Genomic DNA, 24,024 nt, shown 5'->3' on the forward strand with positions numbered 1-24,024 from the left:
TGGTAAGAACGTGCGCGCTGTATCATAAAGCCTGTCATTGAGTCAGCTGGCGTGGTTTCCAATCCCCGGTTGTACGTGACAAGGAGTAGGGTCGCCTGTCCAACCTCGTGGGTTTTCTCCCACTGTTAAAGACCCCTACGCGCAAGCGAATTATTGAAATAAAATTAAACCATATGTTAGTCCCGAAATGACCTAGTTTGTGTCGAGTGGACGTTAAACTCTCTCTCTCTCACACTGAATCAGGTGGCGTGGTTTCGACCCACAAGCTTGTGCCAACAAGGAGTAGTATCGCCTATCCAACCTCGTGTTTTTCTCCTGGTCCTCCGGTTCACCCAAATGCCAAAGACGCTCATAAAATTTCATTTCAACCATTTATTCACCAGCGATGAAAAACAAATCGGCTACAAACTTATAGTCATGCCGTTTTAGTTGAGTATTCAAGATGTTTGCATACAGAACATTTGGGTGCTATATCAATATGCTCTCGGCTAACAAGGTTTACATGTGTCGAGATGGAAAGAAAACAAACTGACTGTATTCCTATATAGATATTCTTGGTATGGCGAATCATTAACACGTGGTAGGATATTTATTTAACATATTACTTATTTATTTACATAGTGTAATAAACCCATTCTTCTCTGATTTACATAAATAAACAATAAGGTACAAGACAACAATAAACTATAAATTAGTAGTTTTATTCTTATAATAACAAACCAGTCATGTCTCACTAGATAAATGTAATGTGATAAAAACCGTTACACAAATTAGTTATCTCAGTTGAAGCATAAAACAGTAGGACGTTAAACCCTATTTCATATCATTAAACATGCATTATGCAAGAGCTAAATCTGTTTATTCCAGGTCTTTCTTTGGGCCTGAAATGTTATCTAAATTATTCATTAGACATTAATTAACTTATCCAGACCATAATCGAGTCTAGATGGTATCGCTAGCCTGCGATCTTTAGTGGATTGTGAGCCGATTTACTGCATAACTTTCCTTCACGATTTAACGATTAAATCGATAATCGAGACTATGCTGTTTTTCGTACTGACTTTAGTAATGATGATCAAGGCTAGGCGGAATTTCAATCGCTTTGTTCTCGGTTCATAGTGGATCAAATTGCCTTTACATTATCTAGTCTTTAACTATTACAGTGAAAACTGCCAACTCGTTATCGAATCTCCCATAATGTATCTTTATGTGATAAAAACAGTAACAAAAATGAGCTATTATGCGTTATCAATGCAGAAATACAATAACATTGTGAACCCCTGAAATGAGAAGTCGTATCCGATGTTCTCGAAAGAGTGAACTCCGACAACTTGTAACAAAAATGGGCCTAAAGCATACTCCATATCATTAACGTTACAGAAATATTTATTTCATTCCAGTTATTTTATTTACTCGAAGATCTATCAAATTCTTTATGAATTTTCTGTTCTCTCTGAAATCTAATTATAGCTGTTGCGATTGGATAAAATCCTTTCAGGTTCGCCAAGTGTCTGTTGAATGACTAGCGCTAGATAAAAGGGTGGATACCACTGCCGTAAAAAAGAAAAGAATGTAAGGTCAGATTTTAATCTGACTACGGAAATTCCTCCCGCCACGGAATTCTGTGGAATACTAGTTACCGAAATCAAATTGTTACCGATTTTCAACAGGTCGAAGAACGTTACACGGAACACAAAACATTAATAAAATATTGTCCAACTTTTCGATGTGATTAGTAGGAAATGGTTATTATCACGGCACGATATTTTCAAGGCACACTTCTACTTTTAGTATGTCCCAAGATAGATGGTCGAAATCTGGTAAGATCTCAGTGGAGGATAATTCAAATTTCGAGTATGACAATTTCAAAAAAATGAAAATGACATCATATTCAGCATATATTCGCTCTTGTAATGGAGACTTTTAAAGTGACTTCAAAAATTATGAAAAAAGATTCTACGTCCAATTATTTCGAGATCACCTATTCAACAGAATATCTTTGACAGATTAGACATGAATCAAACAACAGAGGCCAATATTTTGAAAGGATTAGATGTCGGTCATAAAACTTTTTGGAGCGATCAAAGAAGAAGTTGCCTTTTGAAAGGTCAATTATTAAAACGGGGGTAGGTTAAGAGGATTGGGGTCGGCCATTAATAATACTTTAACTTTTTGGAGCGATCAAACAAGAAGTTGTCTTTTGAAAGGTCAATTATTAAAACGGGGGTAGGTTAAGGGGATTGGGGTACACTTTTTTCATGGTATATCGTCATCGGTAAACAAGTCATCAAAGTCCTCTATCGTTGTCGTACAAATATTGTTCTTCTTGTGTTCACGACTCGACTTAATGTTGTCTTGGGAACTCTCTAAAGTTGATAACTGACAGGACCAAATTTCTTTATCAACAAAACACAAGAAAATGGCCAGAAATAGTCCCCGGGTTCTCATGCACACTATCCACAGAAAATAATGCGTGGTGTATTCATCCATGCCCGGGATACCCTTGGAAAAATCACTCACGAGAAGATATAGTTCCAGTGTTGTTAAAATCATGGAGACCATGAATGCTCTGTGTGTTCCTTGCCTAGCAACCAAAATATCACCTAATTGCTCCGCGTGACCGTTGTCACCGTATCGGAAAAATGCATAGCAACAGACGACCAACATACAAAAAGTCACCATAATACATAAAAATTTAGGTGTTACAGTTAACCATATTGATGGATGTGACAGAAAGTTGACAAAACACGAATTGTCCATTTCTATTAGAAATGTCACACAAAGATACCACGTGCCAGTCGTCACTATGGGAATACCCAGACCAATGACGTACATCACACACATTGCGGTACACGTCACAGGACTCCGTAAGGCTTTTAGATGATAGAAAATCGCCAGCACCATTAACCACGAATAAATAGCAGTTTCTGAATATTTTAAAATAATAATTTCCAATTTGCAAAAATAATCTCGCCTGTGAACTTCATCCTCAGATTTGTCGGTGTGGCGTAATGTCATGGCAACCAATGACATCATATGATACATCATCACTGACAAGAAAAGTGGAATGACAACTCTGCATCGCATGCCCTTTCTTGCGATGATAATGTAAAACAAAATGGCGATGAGACACGATACAATGGACACACTTGATAAAATGAACTGTAATATCTCGCCAATTCTCATGGCTCTGTGAAAATCCGAGGACACAGCTTCTTCTGACGTAGTCGACGTTTCGAGTGTCGCAATAGTTAAACACTGTGTGTAATCTGTGAAACCCGCTGAATTGTCCAGCCCTGGCAGATCAACCGGGTCGCCGATAACTGCCCACGTCCCGTCCTTATTGCAAGACTTGTAGGCGTAAAAACCTTCACTGTTAAAAGTCGGACACGCCTGGCGTATTGTACTACCGGCAAGAGTTGGCGGCCAACACAATATTCCGTCAAACGTTACATTGCAAAACTTCCCAGGTGGGTAACCTAACTCATAGAAATTTCCTAAAGCATCCAAACAATCTTCCAGACTGTTGCCCAGATGGGCTCCCGTATCCTGTTTAAATTCCATTTTTGAACAGAGAAATTGAATCTATTCGCGTGGTAGGCTTCTAATCATATTTGTGTTATAGAAATCCTGTAATGTCCCAATATGCCTGTAATGTTTCAGTCTTCAATTAATCACACTGTATTGAGCGAGAGAAATGCGTATAACGGCACAATTTACCAAAAAAATATCCCAAAGAATTCAGAAATTGTTTGGAACTTTTGATTCATCCGTGCAACACGTTTTTCTTTTCACTTTGAATGAATGTTGGGTAATACACTCCACATTCCTGTAAAAACAGAATCATTGTATCTTCAAGTTCTCTCTTAATCTAAAACACAGTAGACTCTCTTCTTCACAGCAGGGCCACTTATATCACTGCCAATAGCCACTTTTTACTTTCCTCTCACAACACCGATTCGCTGGTAATTCTATTAATTAACCACAGCGCACTCGACACCTTTTTGTTTCCACTATATAAAGAATGTACCGCAAGCTGGAAGTAATTTATTGCTTCACTTCACGATTTATTGTGTAGTCGCACTTAGTGATGTCCATACTTCGAGAATTGTAGCAATGTACTCCGTCAGAGACGAAAAAACAAACACCTCATTTAATTTTTCTCAAATAAAACAAAACTAAGCCGAACAAAGTTAAGCCATGTAATCATTCGGACACGTACGTTAAATGGAGTCTTTTCCGTTTAAGCTAAAAAAAAAGAGCAAAGAATATCAGCACTTTTGCACACCAGACGGGAAAGAGTTTCTGTAATTTTTAGGTCCGCTTAAAAAAATCTGACTTTGAAATCTTTAATCAGCCAGCGATGCCCGTATCTAGCCCTTCTTCGAATGTAAAGGGAAGAATGAAAGCACGTTTGTCCAGAAGGTTCTTTTAAAAGCTCGGCATTCCGAATCCGTCTGTAGGTAACGAAGGGTTGCTAATGAACGTTCCCGGTCAGAATGTATTAACTTTAGCTATGCTATATTACCCTAGAGGACAGACGAGAAGATCCAGTTCTCTCGTGTTTATATTCCCGCACCGTGTTTGATTAGCAAGAACACCAACTCTGTTATGAAATCGCCTTTATCTTTGTTATTACGCAACCTTTATTTAAAACCAATTAAACACATAATTAGAGTTATCTTTCCTTACACAGACTTCTATCTGTCCGTTTTTTGTTCTTCAGTAATTCCGCCAAGAATTATTCCCATTCGTCGTGTTATTCAATATCGTTTGTTTATACATTAATGTTTTTAAACGATGCTTTACTGTCAAACTTCCTAACATATAATGCAATTAAAAATATGTTTATATCAACGTCACTTCAGTCTGCGTTTAAAGTCAGATATATTTACACTTATCAAATAAATTATACACGAGTTCTGCCTTTGGCGTGGAGGTTTTTTTTTATCTGTTACGCACTGGAGAATCGCCAGAATACAGGTAAAAATTGCAATTCATGTTTTACATCAAAATCTGAAATAGGAAGTTTTTATATTGTTTATACGGCTATTTATAACCACATAGTTTGTGCTTCTTTTCCTTTTTACATTAAAACACAAATTTCAAAATAATAAAGCAGCCGGAAAGATTCCAAAATGACATACGCCCATTGCGTCAACAGTTTTATATTCAGCTTATTAATCCCGTTACTATGGAAACATAAATCAAATATCGCCAGTATTTCTGAAATAAAAATAAATCTGTTGTGAGTTTTACATCTTGTATATCATTAAAGCAACTTTATCTCTGAGAATCTGGGGATATGGGGTAGAATCTGATAATTGTTAACATCATCATTAAACAATCGTCGCATTGCTGTACTGTACTTTACATCGGGAGGCGTGGTGGCTCAGTGAGTATGTTCCACGGGATTTCCTTTGGCCTTGTTAGTGATGTAGGACTGATTGCCTGGCAACTATTCTTTCGCATGGGACGAAAAACGGAGGCCCCTGTACCCGTTGACGTGCATGTAAAAACAACATACTACATGGCGTAAGCCCGTCTTCATTATCCCGGGGTTTCGATTTCCCGGTTGTACGTGACAAGGAGTAGGGTCGCCTGTCCAACCTCGTGGGTTTTCTCCGGGTTCTCCGGTTTCCTCGAACTGCTAAAGACCCCTACGCGCAAGCGAATTATTGAAATAAAATTGAACCACGTTTTATTCCCGAAATGGACGTTAAACCCCATTTCTTTCTTTTTCCTTCTTTCATTATCCCGGAGTAGGACGATAAACCTCATTTCATTTCATTATCCCAGTTTGTACAGGCAACTAGGATTTCCCATTTAATACATACTCCAAGAAATACAAACTATTCCATAGAAAGATCGAAAGGAAAAAAAAGGAACGCCACCCTTTTATGAAAGTTACAAATATCTTAAAATATCTTATTTCTGCTAAATAATGCCTGGTTACCTAGACAACTATCACATTTTAATTTTCACAAGAACAAATCTTTTTTAAAAAAATTAAAACTTGTTCCACCACGGGAGATTGAATTAAATAACGGGAGATAATCGTGAGAGAAGATCATAAACAACTTTTTTGGCGGTAATAAAAGTCGTAAAAGAGTCTTTGATACTTTCTATCTGAAATCTTTCTAGGGTGCAATTACCCTTCCCATTTATCAAATTCAGCCGGTTTTTTTTTCTTACATTTGTAATTGTGTAACCATGACATAAGAACGGGATGAACTCTAGGGTTGGCATGGTAGCACGTGAGCGGAACGAGAAATGGATGTTTGATTCTTAAATTCGGAGTTTACACAGGTGAAACTATTTCGTTACCAAACACAAGTGAAGGTTAAAGTTATCCCGTGTGCATCTTAAGGCGAAACAAAAGTTATTGTTAGTTAAAAATATCCTAAATATAAATCCACATGTCGCCATTTTTGCTAATAAGAGTGACGTTTTTTCTACTTACAGTCATTTAGACGCAGTTATCCAGTTAAAATACAATTAAACCATCTGTGATTGACATTGTAGATCACTTTAGTTTTCATCATCCAGTCGTTAGATAGTATATTTTCGTCATGGTTTCTGAAACAATAAATAAAACAAGATAATAGTTATGTAATAGAATACGATAATCTGTAAACCAGCATTTAAACTCTATAAACCATAGAGGCTACAGTATAACCTGGTTATACCGAATCCATTATTTAAACTCAATAACCACGTATGCTACAGTATACCCTGTTTATAACGAATCCATTATTTAAACTCTATAAACTAGGTAAACGACAGTATAAACTGGCCATAACGAACCCAGTATTTAAATTCTATAAACTAGGTATAGACTGCAGGATAACCTGGTTATAACGAATAACGATATGATTCTATTATTCAACCGCGGATATTAATCAACGAAAACCCAAACCCGAAAACTACATAGCGAGTGTACAAGATCGGACAATAAATGTGGTCTGTGTAGAGTGTTTGCAGGCAGTTGTGGACGACAGACCCCCGGGGCGACAATATACGACCACATTTCCATATGGGCGTATAAAAAAACTATTAGGTTATATTTTTGTAGGGCGTCCTTTCTTGTATTGCCGAGAAATTGAATACCAGTTCATTTCATTTATTATGACTTTCGACATTTCCTAGTAACCGTCTCTAACCCATTGCCTCCTCTCTAGTTGAGTCTGAACCAATAGCCGGAAGAAACAAGCGTTCTGGTATAATGGCGAATCGGTCTTTAACATTTTCTTGATAGGTAAAAATATACAGAATTATCGCATATAGCCAGTAGATAGAAACATATATATCATGTATTTATTGTTAACATATGTAGGTAACATGCACGCGCACCCCATAACACATACATGCACGTACATTATATCTAACTCATAAATAATACAGGTCGTAACACCGATATAGATGTATCTTCTTCATCCTACATGAAACTATACTTATTAATATACATCTATACATAAAATATCTCTTAACGCTGTCTCAAGCGGCACACGAGTAATAATTTAAAGGGAACATAGAAAAGTTTGCCTTGATTTAAAGTCGTTGATGCCTTGTAAATTACTATATTGTGAAAGTTGAATCTGTAAGAGAAAATGTCAGCCCAAAAATGGTTCTCAAGTCCGTTCGGATGAATTGACAATTTGTCGACATTCGGGATCCTCAGCGATTATGGTCAACAAAAAACTGCACCATCTACAATTTTCACTATAGGCGAAACCAGACAATAAAATCCCGATAAACTTTCTCGGCCAACAATGTAATGGATCCCGAGACCCTGTGGTTGTCAACCATAAATAAAATGAAATGGGGTTTAAAATGCTCCTATTGGGCTAATGTAGGCGGGCATATGCAACGCAGTGTGCTATGAGGAAAATTTTGCCCGGACAACGGCGCTACGGACTACTCTTATTTCGTTCGAATTTCAACTGCGAAGGCGTCTTTTACGCGGATGCCAATGTGTACAAGGTTTTTTGCCCCATTCAAACGACTATACATTGTTCATTGCCAGGCCCTCCGTCCTACACCACTGACAATGGGGAACCACGCCTTAAAATCCCCATGAAATTTCTCGGCCATCTCAGGGGTCGAATACGGGCTCTCCAGGTCTTTCTCACTGAGCCCCGTTTTGTGAGTCAGAGCCTTAGTCATTGAGCCACCGTCTATGGTTAAATCTATACTAATATTTGTAACTGTCGTTTGTCTGTTTGTCTGTCTGTTCGGGGTTGGCGGTTACACTAGGTCTGCCCCGAGTCTGAAATTGGGGTATAGGGGTAGCTCGGACCGGGGAGTAACATAGGCCAGGTGGCGTTAGTCTACCACTTCCGGTTTCGGGGTTATGACCCCCGAGCGAGGCCGGGCATTCGTCTAGTAGAATATAAAATTGATTGCATTTTTTTTCTTGTGGACAATTTTAAAGCCTCTTTAAAACTATATTTTAAACTTAAATTTCATTCTAGAAAATCTAATCTGAAATTCTGATTAAAATTTAAAATTTTATTCTAGAAAATCTAATCTGAAATTCTGATTAAAATGGTTGGCCTGTTTTGATCCACAAATATTAAATTAATTCGTTCAAAAATTCGTAAAATTTGTTGCAGCGGTTATAAATAGATGAAATAATATTATGGGCTCTCTTGTATCTCTCACACCTTGTTTTAAGTTAATTCCCATTAGTTGGAGTAAATCCAATCTTAAATCAAGATTAATAGTTTATACCTTAAACAGGTGCAGGTGTAATGTTTTGTAAAAAAAATCGTGAATATCAAATATGTACAGTAAAAAAAGGAAATGTTTATTTGGTCTGGTGATGCCGCCAAATAAAAATAGATTAAAAGATGTGTTTCCAGACAACGAAACATATGCCCACAGCAGCTCAGTCGTCCAGTTCGTTCGTAAACCCTGTTCGGGTTATGTAAGACAAGGATTATAACATACCGTGAAGTAATTATTAGAAATAGTCATAATTTGTAAAACATTTATTATACAAAACATTTACTGGTAATCAGTTATTCAAGTTATCGAAGATCGTAGACATTCAATAGGTTTTTCGTCGCATAAACATGAACACCACGCCTCCTTCCCAACCCACGTGCTCACCCCCCCCCCCCCCCAAACTGGCCTTATCTCCTCCCCCACCGACCTGATCTCTCCCCCTCCCCCAACCATCCTGGTCTCCTCCCCAACTGGCCTTATAATATCTTCTCGAACCCAAAGGGTCTCCTCTCCAACCGACCTAATACCCCACTCTCAACCGGGTTTTACTACACCACATCTTGCCTAACACCCCAATCCCAACCAGCTGTTCCATCCAACTGCAAGGTGGGGCGGGGGGTCACGGTGGCTAAGTAGGTAAACGCTGGCTCGCTAGCCTGGAGGTCGGGTGTGCATTGGCCGAGAAAGTTCATCCAGGTTTTCCGGCGTGGTTCCCCCTTGTCAATGATGCAGGACGGAGGACCTGACAAGGACAGCTGTCTGGCCGTTGGCGTGCACGTAAAAGATCCCTCGACAGTTGGAATTCGATATAAGAGTAGTCGACTGTAGTACCGCTGTCCGGGCAAAATGTCCCTCATAGCACAGTTCGGAGCAAAACAGTTGGACGTTAAACTCCATTTCATTTCATTTCATTTCCAACTGCAAGGTGAAAGTAGTGAACGCCAAATCAAAGATTAGTTTCTTAATTCCAACTAAAACCAGTTATATTTATTATCTATATGATATCACGTTACAGAAACCAGTCTATGTTTTTATAAATGTTAGTATCGTTTATATATATAATGACACGAGATATAATCTGTGTATGTTTTGCTGTGTATGAGATGATATGAAGTGAAAGTAGAACATGTTAGATCTGTTACTATAAATATCAAATTACCTACACAGATAATAGTTACTCACACTACTTCATCTTTCTAAATTAACATGTCACTGCGCAATGTTTGTTTTAATCTTCCCCCATGTTTTCATGTTTTCTACCACAATCTTAGATTTAGACTCAGATATCACGTATTGCATTAAAGGTGTATTATGAAACAGCTAAAGCTACCTATTGGCAAATTGCAGGTATTTTTTCTGGCTTCAAATATTAAGCTAAATCTACCTATTGGCCAATTGCACGTCTTTTCTGGCTTCAAATATTATACAAATTATTATTAAGACATGTATGAAATAGCTTACTTAACGCCCGCTTCTACCGAAGTGATATCGCACACAATCAACTCTGTAGTAGATCATCGGATGGCTTGGATATTAATTGGATTTGACAATCCGTGCTATTTAAATGGTTAACGAAGAAATCGAAAATCGAGACTTCGTTTATTATCCTAGAAATGACAATCGAGGTTACGTTTTTCTCGTCAAAACCTCAAACAGTCATAACTTCACTCGGGATATAGTAATTTGACTAAAATTTTCAATATAATCATTTTTGATAATCTATTTTTTTAACTATTATATCAATAACAACCAGATCTTTTTCTAATTCTTACATAATGTATCTTTGATGACCACACTACTCGATGTGTGCAAATCATGGTAAATACAAACTGCATTCCTGTTATCAAAGTATTTTGTACAAATGTAAACTTGAAATTGATTTAAGATAATTTTTACATTTGGTATGTTTTAATATAAAACAAGTAAGATTGTATTTACGAAGAAATGTATTTATTCATTGGTCTAATATTGTATTATATACTTTGAACTCCATAAAAAAAACCCCATCAAATATGGGGTCTTACTGAAAACTCGGAAAAAAACCTGTCCTAGTTTTATCATTTCCGAGTTTTAGGTTTTGACTCCATGTTTTACCGAAGAAAAATAGATGTATTATTACACCTGTGTGCACTCCAATTTCCTGTGTGCGCTTTTAATAAAACATGTCAATATAGTTATATTTATAACTTCTGATTAAAACAGAACAAATAATTGGGGCTTTTAACACACCGCGTCTTGAAGTCACTGGTCGTCATTTGAGAGACTTTATATCCCTCTCAAACTACAGTCGGGGGGGGGGGGGCTGGATGGCCGAATGGTTATTGAGTCAAATGGCGTTGTTTCAATTCCCCGCTTGTACGTGACAAAGAGTAGGGTCGCCTGTCTAATCTCGTGAGTTTTCTCAGGGTCCTCCGGTTTCCTCCCACTGCTAAAGACCCCTACGCGCAATATTGTGAAAAGTTAAATGACTCGGATAAGCTGTTTTGACGTTCACGTCCAAACGGCTCAATATTTTGAGCTGAAACTTTCAGACAATGTAAATACACCATTTCTCGATATTTTGGGCGTTTAAACGAACTTTCATTTCTGAGACTCTGCGAAAATTTGGACAGTTCTTTTAAAAGGAATATCAGTCCAAAAATGGTCGTTAGTATTTACAAAGATTTGATAAATTCAATATTTTTCAACATTCGGTATCCTCAAATGCGAAATAATCCAAACAAGCTCGTGCCAGTTACAATCTCCGCAAAATCTTTAATGTTTTTTTTTTAAATCCTAAGCTGTGAAAAAAATTAGATAAGCAAATGAAAATCAGCGGGTTTAGAGAACGCTGGGCATGATCCTTTGATATTACATAATGGCTTAATAGTCACCGCCGCCATATTAGTTTAAGTTCGTTCGTTTCTAGGGTTTTACGTCCGCTTCCACCTTCAGTGATATCGCAGACAAGATTAGTTTAACGAATACAAATGTCGTTGCCAGGTCCCCCGAACTGGACCAATGACAAGGGGAAAAAAGCACCGAAAAGTTTAAAACAAATATTACATTTAGAATAGCAATTTGTCTTTTAACATTTTTTAAACATCTTAAAGAACCGACCCAACAATACTTAATTAGACAGTTTCAGCGAGAGAAAAAGAGCTCGGTATTAAGTGCTGAGATTTGTGGGTGGTAAAAGAAAAAAGCAAGGAATGTATAGATTACAATCATAAATATATCACCACCTGAATATTGTGTAAATAATCAACTTGGTGCAGGTTTTCTACTGATAGTCTGATAATAAAACATCACTGGGTTTTTTTTTGGTTGACTAATTAGACCTATAGCAAAAATAGATGACTATTTTTATGGTTTTATCTTTGAAGGGATAAACGATGCTAATTGACAAAACAACACAAGAGAAACTCTATCGAACTACTTATACACTGTAAACATTGGTTGCCAGGGAATGCAACAACTAAGTCGTTCAAGCAGTTCACATTAGATGTCGGAAATATACGCCCACAGCAGCAAAGTCGTACAAGCAGTTTGCATCTTTATTTTCTTGTAGGTAACGGGAGCATTTACAAAACACTAAAAATAGGGTAACAGGCTATTAAGTAATTCCCAAACCAACGTTTCGACAAAAGGGTTAAGACCATGGAAGTTAGATAGGTGCTAACTGAACTGACTAGGGTAGGGGTGGGGAGGGTCTTACCAATCAATCTCGGATCCCAGAGTTAAATTTACCCTTTGATGATTTGACGTTTTACTGGGAACTATTTGTAGCACTTAATGTGAGTGATTCGGTTAAATACGCGACATTTCTGAATCTTTGTGAAGCAACCGACAGAAAGATACATCACGTGACATTCAAAATGGCCGGCGAGTTTTCCCAGAGATAAACAAAGGGTGGACTTATTTCTGGGAGCTAAGACTTTGGTCAAACTAGAACCCACAATAGAAAGAATATGCCATGGTTTTCAACTTTCCGTTGCACACAGCTGGAATCAAACTCATCACGATACCCATTCGCCTCGCGGTTGGCTGTCCTACATTCAACCACTGAGGTATCGCACAACTCTAGTCTTTTTTTATTTTTTTTTTTAGAATGCAGGGGACCGTAAACTCTACTTAAAAGGACAGTGTATAATCTAGAATTCTCCACAAAAAGCACTACCGTCGGGTCTGAATATCTCCTTGCACCCAGCGGGAATCAAATTCATGACCACACCCACTGCTTCAAAGTTGACGGGCCTACACTCTATATTCCACTGAATTATCACACAATCTCAGCCGTTTTCTTTTTCTTTTTAATTGAGTCCAAGGAACCAAACAATCTCCTTAAAAAGACTGAACGTAATCAACGAGTGTATTATCTGTGAGTATCATCAAGTAAAACAAGAAGGGAAAGGAAAACAGTACTCGTGAGGAATTTACGGCTTATTTTTGTCGTATTTTTTCAATTTATATCTCCCCCAGATAGACGTGATAGGAGTAACAGATAGAAACTTATATATCGACTGGTTTAAATCACTCAACATAGTCTTTGAACATTGGTAATCTTATAGTGGAAATAATTTAATAATAATCACACACGACTGATTTATAATCTACTAGGCACCATATTGTTTTAAAGATACGTCACGTGTTATCACAACCAATGATGGATAACGAAGACATATTATAGTGGGCTTTAAGAGACAATTTGCTCAACGCTTAAAAATCAATCATATTCTTTGCCAATCAAAATAAAATGAAATGGGGTTTAACGTACAACCGAGCCAATTAAGACAGGACATTTTTTCAAAGAGAAAAGTAATGCCTTTATTTTAAAAATAAGAGAGAGAGAGAGAGAGAGAGAGAGAGAGAGAGAGAGGAGAGATGGTTTAACGTCCAGTCGGCTAAAACTAGGTCATTTCGGGACTACCATATGGTTCCATTTTATTTCAATAATTCGCTTACGTATAGGGGTCTTTATGGAGAAAACCCACGAGGTTGGACAGGCCACCCTACTCCTTGTCACGTACAACCGGGAAATCGAAACCACGGCAGTTGACTCAATGACAGACCTTATGATACAGCGCGAACGGGTTAACCATGCGGTCATCCAACCCCTCACTAAAGATAAAGTTGGCTTTCATGTAAGCATCAATCTAACTACCGACTTACTTAGAATAAAGTTCTTTGCTAAATAAATTTCGAATAACACATTAATTTAAAGTCAAAACGCCCGTATCTCAGTAATCGAATTGCATATTTTTATCTCAAATTATACACAGTCAAAACTGAATATTCACGATTTCATTCTATATAAATAACTTTTTTCATTTCTTATTATTACTTCCATAACAGCTGTAATTATAAGGGTGGGGCGGAGGTGAAGAATTTTGCCGGGAAAACGGCGTTTTCGTCAACTCCTCATCGAATTCGAACTATCAAGAGTTTAGTTGTGTGCATGGTAGCGTGTACACACACGGGCCATCGTCGATTTTGCGTAGCATCCGAACGACTAAGCATCCCTTTCCTAATCAGCCCCATGGGTGCTAACAACACTAGCCCCTGACAAATCTGACTTTAGCTTGATCATTTATTCGCGGGATTCCGACAGAGCCCAGTTTCCCCCCGAACGCTCGAAGAAAGGAACCCACTTTCTGAGATGTTGCTAACAATTATGAGCGGGTCTTCTCTTTAAGAATACTATAGGTGTGTATATAAGTATACGATTCATTAGACAGTAAGTAGAGTCGGTGATATAAAGACAATAGCTATATAGGTATTATATAGGTATTATATATATAGTCAGGGTAGGGTTATTGTTTAAACATACTTACTGTACACTGAGTGTTGATAGATTCCACACTACAAATAACATAATCAACTCACATAGTTTATAATTAGTTAAAAACTACTCAATAACCATCTGTTAAGTCCGCCGCACACTCGACGATTTTTTTAACGTTATTTTTGAGATAGTTTTTTGTAAGCACATTTATTGGTTGTTGTTATATCTCACCGTTAAATGGAGCGAGATATGTAATAATTAGTTAGAAAATATTCAATAAACACCTGTTAAGTCGACTTTCACGAGAGTTGCATAAAGAAGCATTATGCAAGATTAAGAGAAAGGTCTGTCCGTTCTTGCTATAATAGTTTAAAAATAGATATTGCAAAATGAATATGTTGAACATTTCAGTCAAATGACTTTTGAGCGAAGGTGTGAATGTTTGAAGTTTTTACAAGAAATATTGTGAACATTCATATTCTCGATTGTCAAGTACTATGACAATAAAAGAAGTATCGATAGTCAGTCCCCGGTCATATTAGTGGTTATCCGATATATATATTGGGCATTGTCCAATCCACTCAATATCCCAGCCATCCGATTGTTTAGAGAGTAGATCAATCGTTTGTCATGTGAGTAAAATGTTTAAATGACGATTTATATAGCATTTGAAGCCAGAAACACGCCCGGCAATAAACATGGCAAGTCTTGGATTATGTATCCCTAAAAACAATTACTGATCATTGACTGTTGATAGATCTCACAGTAAACAAAAATTAGCCATCTACGGGCTCAGATTACGGGGTGTGACCAGAACAACTATTGTGTTATTTCATGCCCGACCTTCACATTGCATACATAACTATATATACACCATAATGTTAGTCTCAAAATGACCGGGGTCGGGAGCCGCGCTGGCTCAGTGTGTAAGACGCTGTCTCGCTAGTCTGTAATTCGCGTGTTCGATACCAGTGTTGGCCAAGAAAGTTCATCGGGATTTTCCGGCTTGGTTTCCCCTAGCTGTCTAGTCGTTCGGATTCGATGAAACACCGAGGTCCTGTGTATACATTGGCGTGCACGTAAAAGACACTTGACTGTTGGAATTCGATTTTAAGAGTATTCCATAGCGCCGCTGTCCGGGCAAAATTTTTCTGAAAGCACACTGTATGGTGTATCTCCGTCTTCATTAGCCCAGTCGCAGCAGAGCAATGGGACGTTAAACCCATTACGTTTCATTTCATTTCATTGACCGAAGCATTATGTTGACAAGACTTTAAATCTCATATCATTACATTTACATTACTAAGCGATTGTACGCCCTTTTCTTGACGATCGACGACTCATTAATTGGGCATCATTTGGGCATTATAATAGTATTCAACTTCTCTTATTGTTAACTAGCAGTCAATCTGATTAAAATACTTTCGATGGCCTACACTACATGAAGATCTGACCAGTTGTAGTGGGGGTAGCGTCAGTGGTCATACGAACGGCTTTTGACCCTATGACGTCAGCCATTGATTAATCAATTAGCATTGGTGTTTCTAGTGGTTAACCAACAGTTCCGTGAACAACACGCCAAGAACTCGCCGTAACATACCGTTTCACTGGTTAATTCCTCACATCAAGCAGAATGCCTGTTATAACAACTCTTACAGATCCTAGTGTTGTGAAGATAAGTATAACGAAATTTTGAATTATATAAAAAAAACGAAACGAAATAGGATCTGTGTTATAATCAGATTGACTTTCAGTCTATAGGAAATGTATTATTGTTCAGTTCAACTATATCTTTGACCGTACATTTTAATGTTCATGGTGGGGTCAATGCCTTCGGCATTCCAAACATTGCCCATAACCCCATGAAAGCCCAGAAGCAGTATTGGCTTATATTCTGTCGCCGTTATTTGCACTAAAAGATACGAATTGATGATACCGTATCGCACATGCCTAAAATACTCATTTTTGCACAGGGGTTGAAATCAACTGAACAGTGTATGAAGCGATGACATACCTAAAGTGTAAAACTGACATGCACCGCGACCCCTCACTATGAGATCAGTGATACCTCTCCACAAATGTCGACCCCCTCCCCGCGTGATAAGAAGTAAATATTCTATAGATAAATAATATCACTTTCCCTCTATTTGATTCTCCTTTACTCGGTTTGTGACGACATTAACTACAGATTACACGTCCCAAATCAACTGACCCGTACATTCCAGAATTTCAGAAAATATCTAGTCGAAAACAGCTTTCTCCAGGCTTCATTTTCGAATAACAGAACACCGGTTCAACTCGATAAGAAAAAAAGAAAGAAATGTAATGGGGTTTAACGTCCTGCTGTTCCACCTCGACTAGGTTAATGAAGACGGGCATACGCCATACAGTGTGCTATGAGAGAAATTTTGCTCGGACAGCGGCGCTGCGGCCTATTCTTGTATCGAATTCCAACTGCCAAGAGATCTTAACGTCCACACTAATATGCAAACGGGACCTCGGTTTGTCGTTCCATCCGAACGACTATACGTTGTCCCTTGCTAGGCCGTCGGTACTGCACTATTAACAAATTGGAACCTAACCGGAAAATCCCGATGAATTTTCCCGGACAACGCATTGATCGAACCTCCAGGTTAGCGAGCCAACTAGATAAGTAAGAACCACGACCGGTTCATCATTTGGGGGATTTTGAATCCCTTGTACAATACAAGATTGTGAAAGTTCAGTCTAACATGAATGTCAGCCCATATGGTTTAATTCTATTCAATATTTACAAACCAGCGCCACCCATAATTGTCGGGGGAAAATCTTTTGATGGGACTCTTTTTAATACGACTGAATCAAAGCCTATGGATCATCTACAGTTGATATTTTATTTTTAAATTAAATGTTAAATTATCAATTTGGGTACATTTTAGTGTGGAATACGACATAGAATGAAATGGGGTTTAACGTTCTATTGCTCTTCCCCTACTTAGCTAATGAAGCCGGATATGAAATAGATGGTGAATTATTAGATATCAGAAAATGCAAATAACGATCAATGGCTTAACTTTTTTCAGCCTGAAAACTAGCCGCTGATCATTGCCATCCCCTAATTCTACAGAAGATTTGATTCCACGACTCATTTATTTGAGATTTCGCAAGGAAAAGCGTATTTAGGATATTTTTTCCAGGTGAATCCGTACAAAGAGTTTCTGTTTCGTCGTTGTTTAGAGATGTTTGAAACAAGAAAAATGATAGCCGTCCGTCAGCCAGGTTCAGTGGAACAATTTAAATCAATCAGAAACCAATTAATCAATAACGGAATGAATCTGGTTCACTTTAATAATAATGTAATGAGGTAAAAGTTTATTGTACGTGTAGATGTTCGGATGGGACGAAAAACTGGGGTTCCGTGTACACATTGGCATGTACGTAAAAGGACCCTTTGCAGTTGGATTTCGATCGATATAAGAGTAGGCCATAGCGCCAGTAGTCGGGCAAAATTTCCCTCATAACAAACTGTATGGTGAGGTCCTGTGTACACATTAGCGTGCATGTAAAAAGAACCCTTTGCAGTTGGGATTCGATTGAGATTAGACGGAAACGGCTCTGTCCAGACAAAATCCCCCTCATAGCACACTACATGGCATATGCCCGTCTTCCTTAGACCAGTTCATTAGCCCCGTTGTTATAGAAAAATACGACATAAAACTCCATTTCATTTTATTTGGTGTTTCACCTGGGTAAAAATTTGTATGTTGGTAGCATCGACTGATCGGTCTGTTGACCTATGAAACTTTAACTGTTACCCTGCCACTGGTAGATGGAAGGGAGGGAAAGGTATTTCCGCTTATTAAGTTGACCTCGTGTTTATAAAAGGTTAAATAAATACCTGTATATAAAGAAATCATGGTATATTTCCTATATATATATACATGGTATATTTCCTATATAGATATATATATTCCTATATAGATATTTACTCCACGTGGACAATATGATGTCTATTCAACCCATATATACCTCATGGACATTTTTATACGAGGATACCAGTGACGAATGAAAACTTATTACATATCGGGAACCGAGAGGAACGAGTAGTAAAATATTTTGTCTATCCATAGAAGATCAAAAACACGCAGGAAAGGGTCCAGTTGTGATTTTTTGGAATTTGTTTAAAGACAAATGGAGTTTCATGTTCAATGATGGCGGAAAGATGGCGCCCTTTACTCAAAACCATGGCTCTTCCGTGATTTCACCCCAGATGGATGGAAACAAACCTAAACCCCCCAGCAAGCTACGAGAGTGTACATTTATCAAATAGAACACTGCAAGGGGTATGGTTACCAATATGGTTGTTCCATATTCTACGACCCGAGACCACTCGTCTCTCACCAGGCCAATAGTATATTACGTCGGTTCCCTCCCTCTCGGGTAACCTTTACCCGGGTCGTAATACTACTTTCCCTCCGCCCCCTCTCCCTGGGGTAACCTATACCGGGTCATTATACAACGTTGACTCCCTCCCTCTGTTCCCCATGTACCCGAAGCAACGACCGCGAGTTTTACAACATTTACTACTGAGTTTAAAAAAAGATCGAGTCTTTTATTGTAGATGTCTATCCCCATGGTGCAACCTTTACATATTCTTAATCTGATTATACCACAGAAGGTTAATAGTAAATATAATATATGTAACCTATACTTATTCCATACAGACCCCCCTCCAGACGTATACATTCTTATATATTCTATAACCTTGCTTGATATTAATCCTGACATTCTGCTCATATTGGGGCACAATAGGGGTTATAACAGGTCACTTTTTATCTTGGCATTCCGATTAGATTGAGGTACATTTGTCTGCGATATCACCCAGGTAGAGGCGGACGTAAACATATATATATACAACCTGAGATCAGTATATAGATCTATTATAATATACTATAGGTGACCTATACTCAGACCTATATCTTGATAAACTCCTCTATAGATAATAACCAGAAATATATATGATAATTCATAGTAGACAATATCTCAGCTATCTCACATCACTGTAGACATCAGATCAAGTGCCTAATTTTACTTGAAAATATCAGATGATTTTCGATTACTTTTGTCTGAATTCCAACTGCGTGGACACAAATGGACCTCCTCTGTAGCTTATAATCAGTCTCTAGTATATATACTAGTAGATATACATCTGATCATTTCATCGTAGACAATACAAATGAAATGGAGTTTAACGTCCTACTTTTCTGCTCCATATAGGCTAATGAAGACGGAAATGAAATGAAATGAGTTTTAATGTCCAAATGTTCTGCTCCACCCGAGCTATTGTAGACGGACATTACACGCCATGCAGTGTGCTACTCCTATTTCGAATTCCAACTGTCAAAGGTTATTTTTCGTGCATGCTTATGTACCCACGGGACTTAGGTTTTCGTCCCATCCGTACGACTATACTGGTAGAAAATATATCAAGTGCCTACTAATTTTTAAAAACATCCGATAATTTTAATTCTATAATATCTGATGGTTATATTTGTTTCTGGGCATAATTATTTGCCATATGTACATGAATATATCAGACGGTTTCCGCCTACTGCTTTTTGGATTCCAACTGCTGAGGAATCTTCTACATGCACGCTAAAGTGTACACGAAGAATGTATATGAGTTTTTCGTCCCTTCCAAACGATTACCCTTGACAAGTAAAAATCCCGAGGGTTCTCAACACACGCCGGAATTCGAATCCGTCACTAAATTCCCACTTTAGGGCACGCATACTGCTTCGTGCACGACGCCTCCCACTACAGGGCACGCATACTGCTTCGTGCACGACACCAACCCCACCAGGTAGTACAGAAATCACAAAACAGAAAATACGACAAACCTGCAGGACGTTGTTCATGTCAGTCCCTTATATACCTCTTCGAGTTGTGTCGGAAATAGAAGAACCATGTGCTCTAAGTGAATCCCCTAGTAAATATGTTTTACTTCCGTTTTCACACGTGAGGATGACATTGATGACAAAGGCAGAACGCGCCAACGTAGTATTTGACATGCGTATTGTTCAATCCACCACTGAATGTAAATCTACTTAAGAAACTAATTACGTCATCGTATTTATAACAGTCAATACCTCAGATAACAAACAAATTGACACGGTCATCCACATCCTGTGCCTCTTGCACAGAAACTGGGAAACACAATACATAGTGAACTGAAAAGTTTCTAATTATCAAGAGACATAACTACTATTATAGAGTGATACATGTACAAAGTTTCGTAAATATATATGGAGTGGTTTCTTGGATATGTTCCAGAAACAAAACCGACACTGGTGGACAGAGGCCATTACAATATACCTTCACTAACTTCGCTCGACCCTGAATAATAACATTGTTTTCATCCTATATACGTATGTTTAAAACCATAATACGAAACGAAATGAAATGAAGGGGGTGGGGTATAATGTCCTACTTTTCTGTACCATGCAGTGTGCTATGAGGGACATTTTGCAATAACAGTGGCCTTTTAACTTAATCTTCGATGGATTCAATCTAATTAAAATATAGATCTATATTTCGTTTCGTTTTTTATACTTTCGATGGCCTACACTACCAAGTGTAGTAAAGACAAGTAAAATCGAAATTTTGAACTATAAAAACGAAACGAAATTGGATCTGTGTTTTAATCAGATTGCGATGGATTCCAACTGTTAGGGATTGGCCCATCTAGAATTCTAGACGGGTAAATCCCGATGAGGAACGATCTGTAGTCGACAGTAGTAATACATGTCGTGTTTTTCATATTTTTAAAACACAGATCTCGCGATGCAAATGTCATTCTGTTAAAACTAAACATAGTTTTGTTTAACAGGACTTGACAACGTTTTTAAGGCTGAAAATAATTATACATGTGTTATACTGTGAAATTTCTCGTACACATCTATATTAACCAGTGTACATTGGCATGCACGTAAAAGATCCCTTGGCAGTTGGAATTTTATATAAGAGTAGGTCATAGTGCCGCTCACCGGGCAACATTTCCCTCATTGCACACTGTATGACGTATGCCCGTCTTCATTAGCCCAGTCGGAGCAGTACAGTAGGACGTTAAACGACATTTCATTTCATTTTTTTCACTTTTTACATCTATATTAACCAGTGATCAGTGAGCTTGTCTGCGACATTGTTTCGTTATAAAAGCGAACGTTAAATACACGGATTCCTCACCCACACAAACATTGGGGTTTTAAAGGGTATTTGAACTTGTGTGATTAATCTATCAAGTAGATTTGTAGCAGTAATTGTTGATAAAATGACACCAATTGTGTAATTGGAGATCTATTTGAACTATTAGAATGTTTCCGCCTCACAGTTCAAGTGTCACTCTGGGTAGCGGACTGTGTTTGAACACAGTAACTTCCCACGGAATTAGTCGGGTATACCAGGGATACATTCATCCACACTTATCCGCAGTGAATATTCGCTAGGCCGCGACAATCGCTGATAAGGACAACATCGATGCGACTTAATGAGCCACAAATATTAACTTTTTTCCTCCGACAAATTAAATTCTAAAACATTTTTTTTTATGTATTAGAAAAATAAATAAAGACTTTTGAAGTATTTGTAGGTAAAAATTATTTTCTATTTTAGTGTAAATGGGTATTAAAATGAGTAAAAGGCGCCATTCTGCTTGAATCAGTAACGTCTTAGGTAAACAATGCACGTGCCATTTAGCCAATGATTGACGCCGCGTGATATGACGTCATGTGTTGAAGGCAGTCATCTTTTACGGCGATATTAGAAGACTTTCGTAATACTCTGCGAAACAGATTGGCATTCATCATATGTTCGCTGTTGGGGATCACGTGGCTAAGTGGGTAACACGCTGGCTCGCTAGCCTAGAGGTCGGGTGTTCGATCCCTGCATTGTCCAAGAAAGTTCATCCAGATTTTCCGGCGTGGTTTCCCCTTGTCAGTGATGCAGGACGGAGGGCCTGACAAGGACAGCTGTCTAGTCCTTCGGATGAGACGAAAAACCGAGGTCCCGTGTATATATTGGAATGCACGTAAAAGATCCCCTGGCAGTTGGAATTCGATATATGAGTAGGCGATAGTGCCGCTGCCCGGGCAAAATTTCCCTCATAGCACACTGTATGGCGTATGCCCGTCTTCATTAGCCCAGTATAGGCGCAGAACAGTAGGACGTTAAACCCAATTTCATTTCATTTCATTTCATGTTCGCTGTTAAAGCGTATCTTTTTAATTCCAATAGACAAACCAAGGCACTGCTATCTTTTAAGCAACTATAACTCATACTTATAGAAGACAATTACTGATTTATTTAGGCAACGTTTGGAAGATTATTCTCGCAATATGTTCATGCAAGCACTTGTGTTATAGTTTATTGCTCTAAATGTCTCTAAAAGATTATTATCTTTTAATCATTATATCATTGTAAAGGGCTTCGGCGTGAATTTTATTCGGAAAGGTCGCCGATGTCCGGAGATATTCCCCACATAGCACATAATGAAATGAAATGAAATGAAATGGGGTTTAACGTCCTACTGTTTTGCTCCGAACTGGGCTAATGAAGACGGTAGCACATAATGCCTGTCTTTATATCCCGATTGTACGTTAAACCCATTTCAGTTGAAATGAAATGAAATGGGGTTTAACGTCCTACTGTTCTGCTCATAAACTGGGCTAATGAAGACGGGCATACGCCATACAGTGTGCTATGAGGGAAATTTTGCCCGGGCAGTGGCGCTACGGCCTACTCTTATATCGAATTCCAACTGCCAAGGGACATTTTACGTGCACGCCAGTATGTACACCAATATTATAACAGAAATATACATTAGCCACGTGACTTGTTTTTTTAAAGCAATAAAGAGACAATTGTTTCTGAATATGTTTTTCTCTTCTGTTAAAAGAAAATATATTAATTAATAGATGTTCCACTTCCACCGAAGTAATTTTACTTAATTAATCCAGGTTTTAATTGTAAAACCACTTAAATACACAAACGATTGAAGGGCCGTTTAAACCCTACCCACTGACCCACACCAACCAACTTCAAACACTTCACTCTTTAATTAACATGATCATTAAGCCATTTGACAACTATGAATTATTAATTAAGTGTGCGTTTTCCTTCCACTTTAACTTGAAAAGTTGGTCTAAAATAAAAGAAACTTGTGTGAGTTAATTGTTCTGATTTTTAAAATGTCACAATTAAAAGTAGAATTGTTGTCCTTTTTTATGACATAAATCAGAGAACGTGCAATTAATTACAGAAGGGAAATTGGATACTTGGAAAATTTTACTGCGTTGTTTATAAACTGAAACATTATAAGCGATATTACTTTCAAAACATGGAGTTTTAAAAATATATAAAAATGCTATATTATTTTACAATATGATTAAAACACAGATCTATTTTGTTTCGTTTTTTATAGTTCAAAATTTCATTTACTTGTCTTTACTACACTAGGATCTGGAAGAGTTGTTATATAACCCGCGTTCTGGATG

At 37.9% G+C, this 24,024-nt stretch overlaps 1 protein-coding gene across 1 annotated transcript in view; it reads right to left on the reverse strand.

The window, feature by feature from the left end:
* Positions 1-680: 680 nt before the first annotated feature.
* LOC126830012 (PDF receptor) overlaps positions 681-24,024 on the reverse strand; it is a 33,054-nt gene continuing 9,710 nt past the window's right edge. Inside the window, exons 2-3 of the mRNA XM_050560216.1 lie at positions 6,464-6,579; positions 681-5,226 (exon numbers count right to left, since the gene is read on the reverse strand). Coding sequence (XP_050416173.1) covers positions 2,257-3,564 — 1,308 coding nt within the window. The 5' untranslated portion in view covers positions 3,565-5,226; positions 6,464-6,579 and the 3' untranslated portion in view covers positions 681-2,256. The remainder of the gene's footprint in view (positions 5,227-6,463; positions 6,580-24,024) is intronic.

Source organism: Patella vulgata, chromosome 8 (assembly GCF_932274485.2).
Source record: "Patella vulgata chromosome 8, xgPatVulg1.2, whole genome shotgun sequence".
Lineage (NCBI taxonomy): Eukaryota > Metazoa > Mollusca > Gastropoda > Patellidae > Patella > Patella vulgata.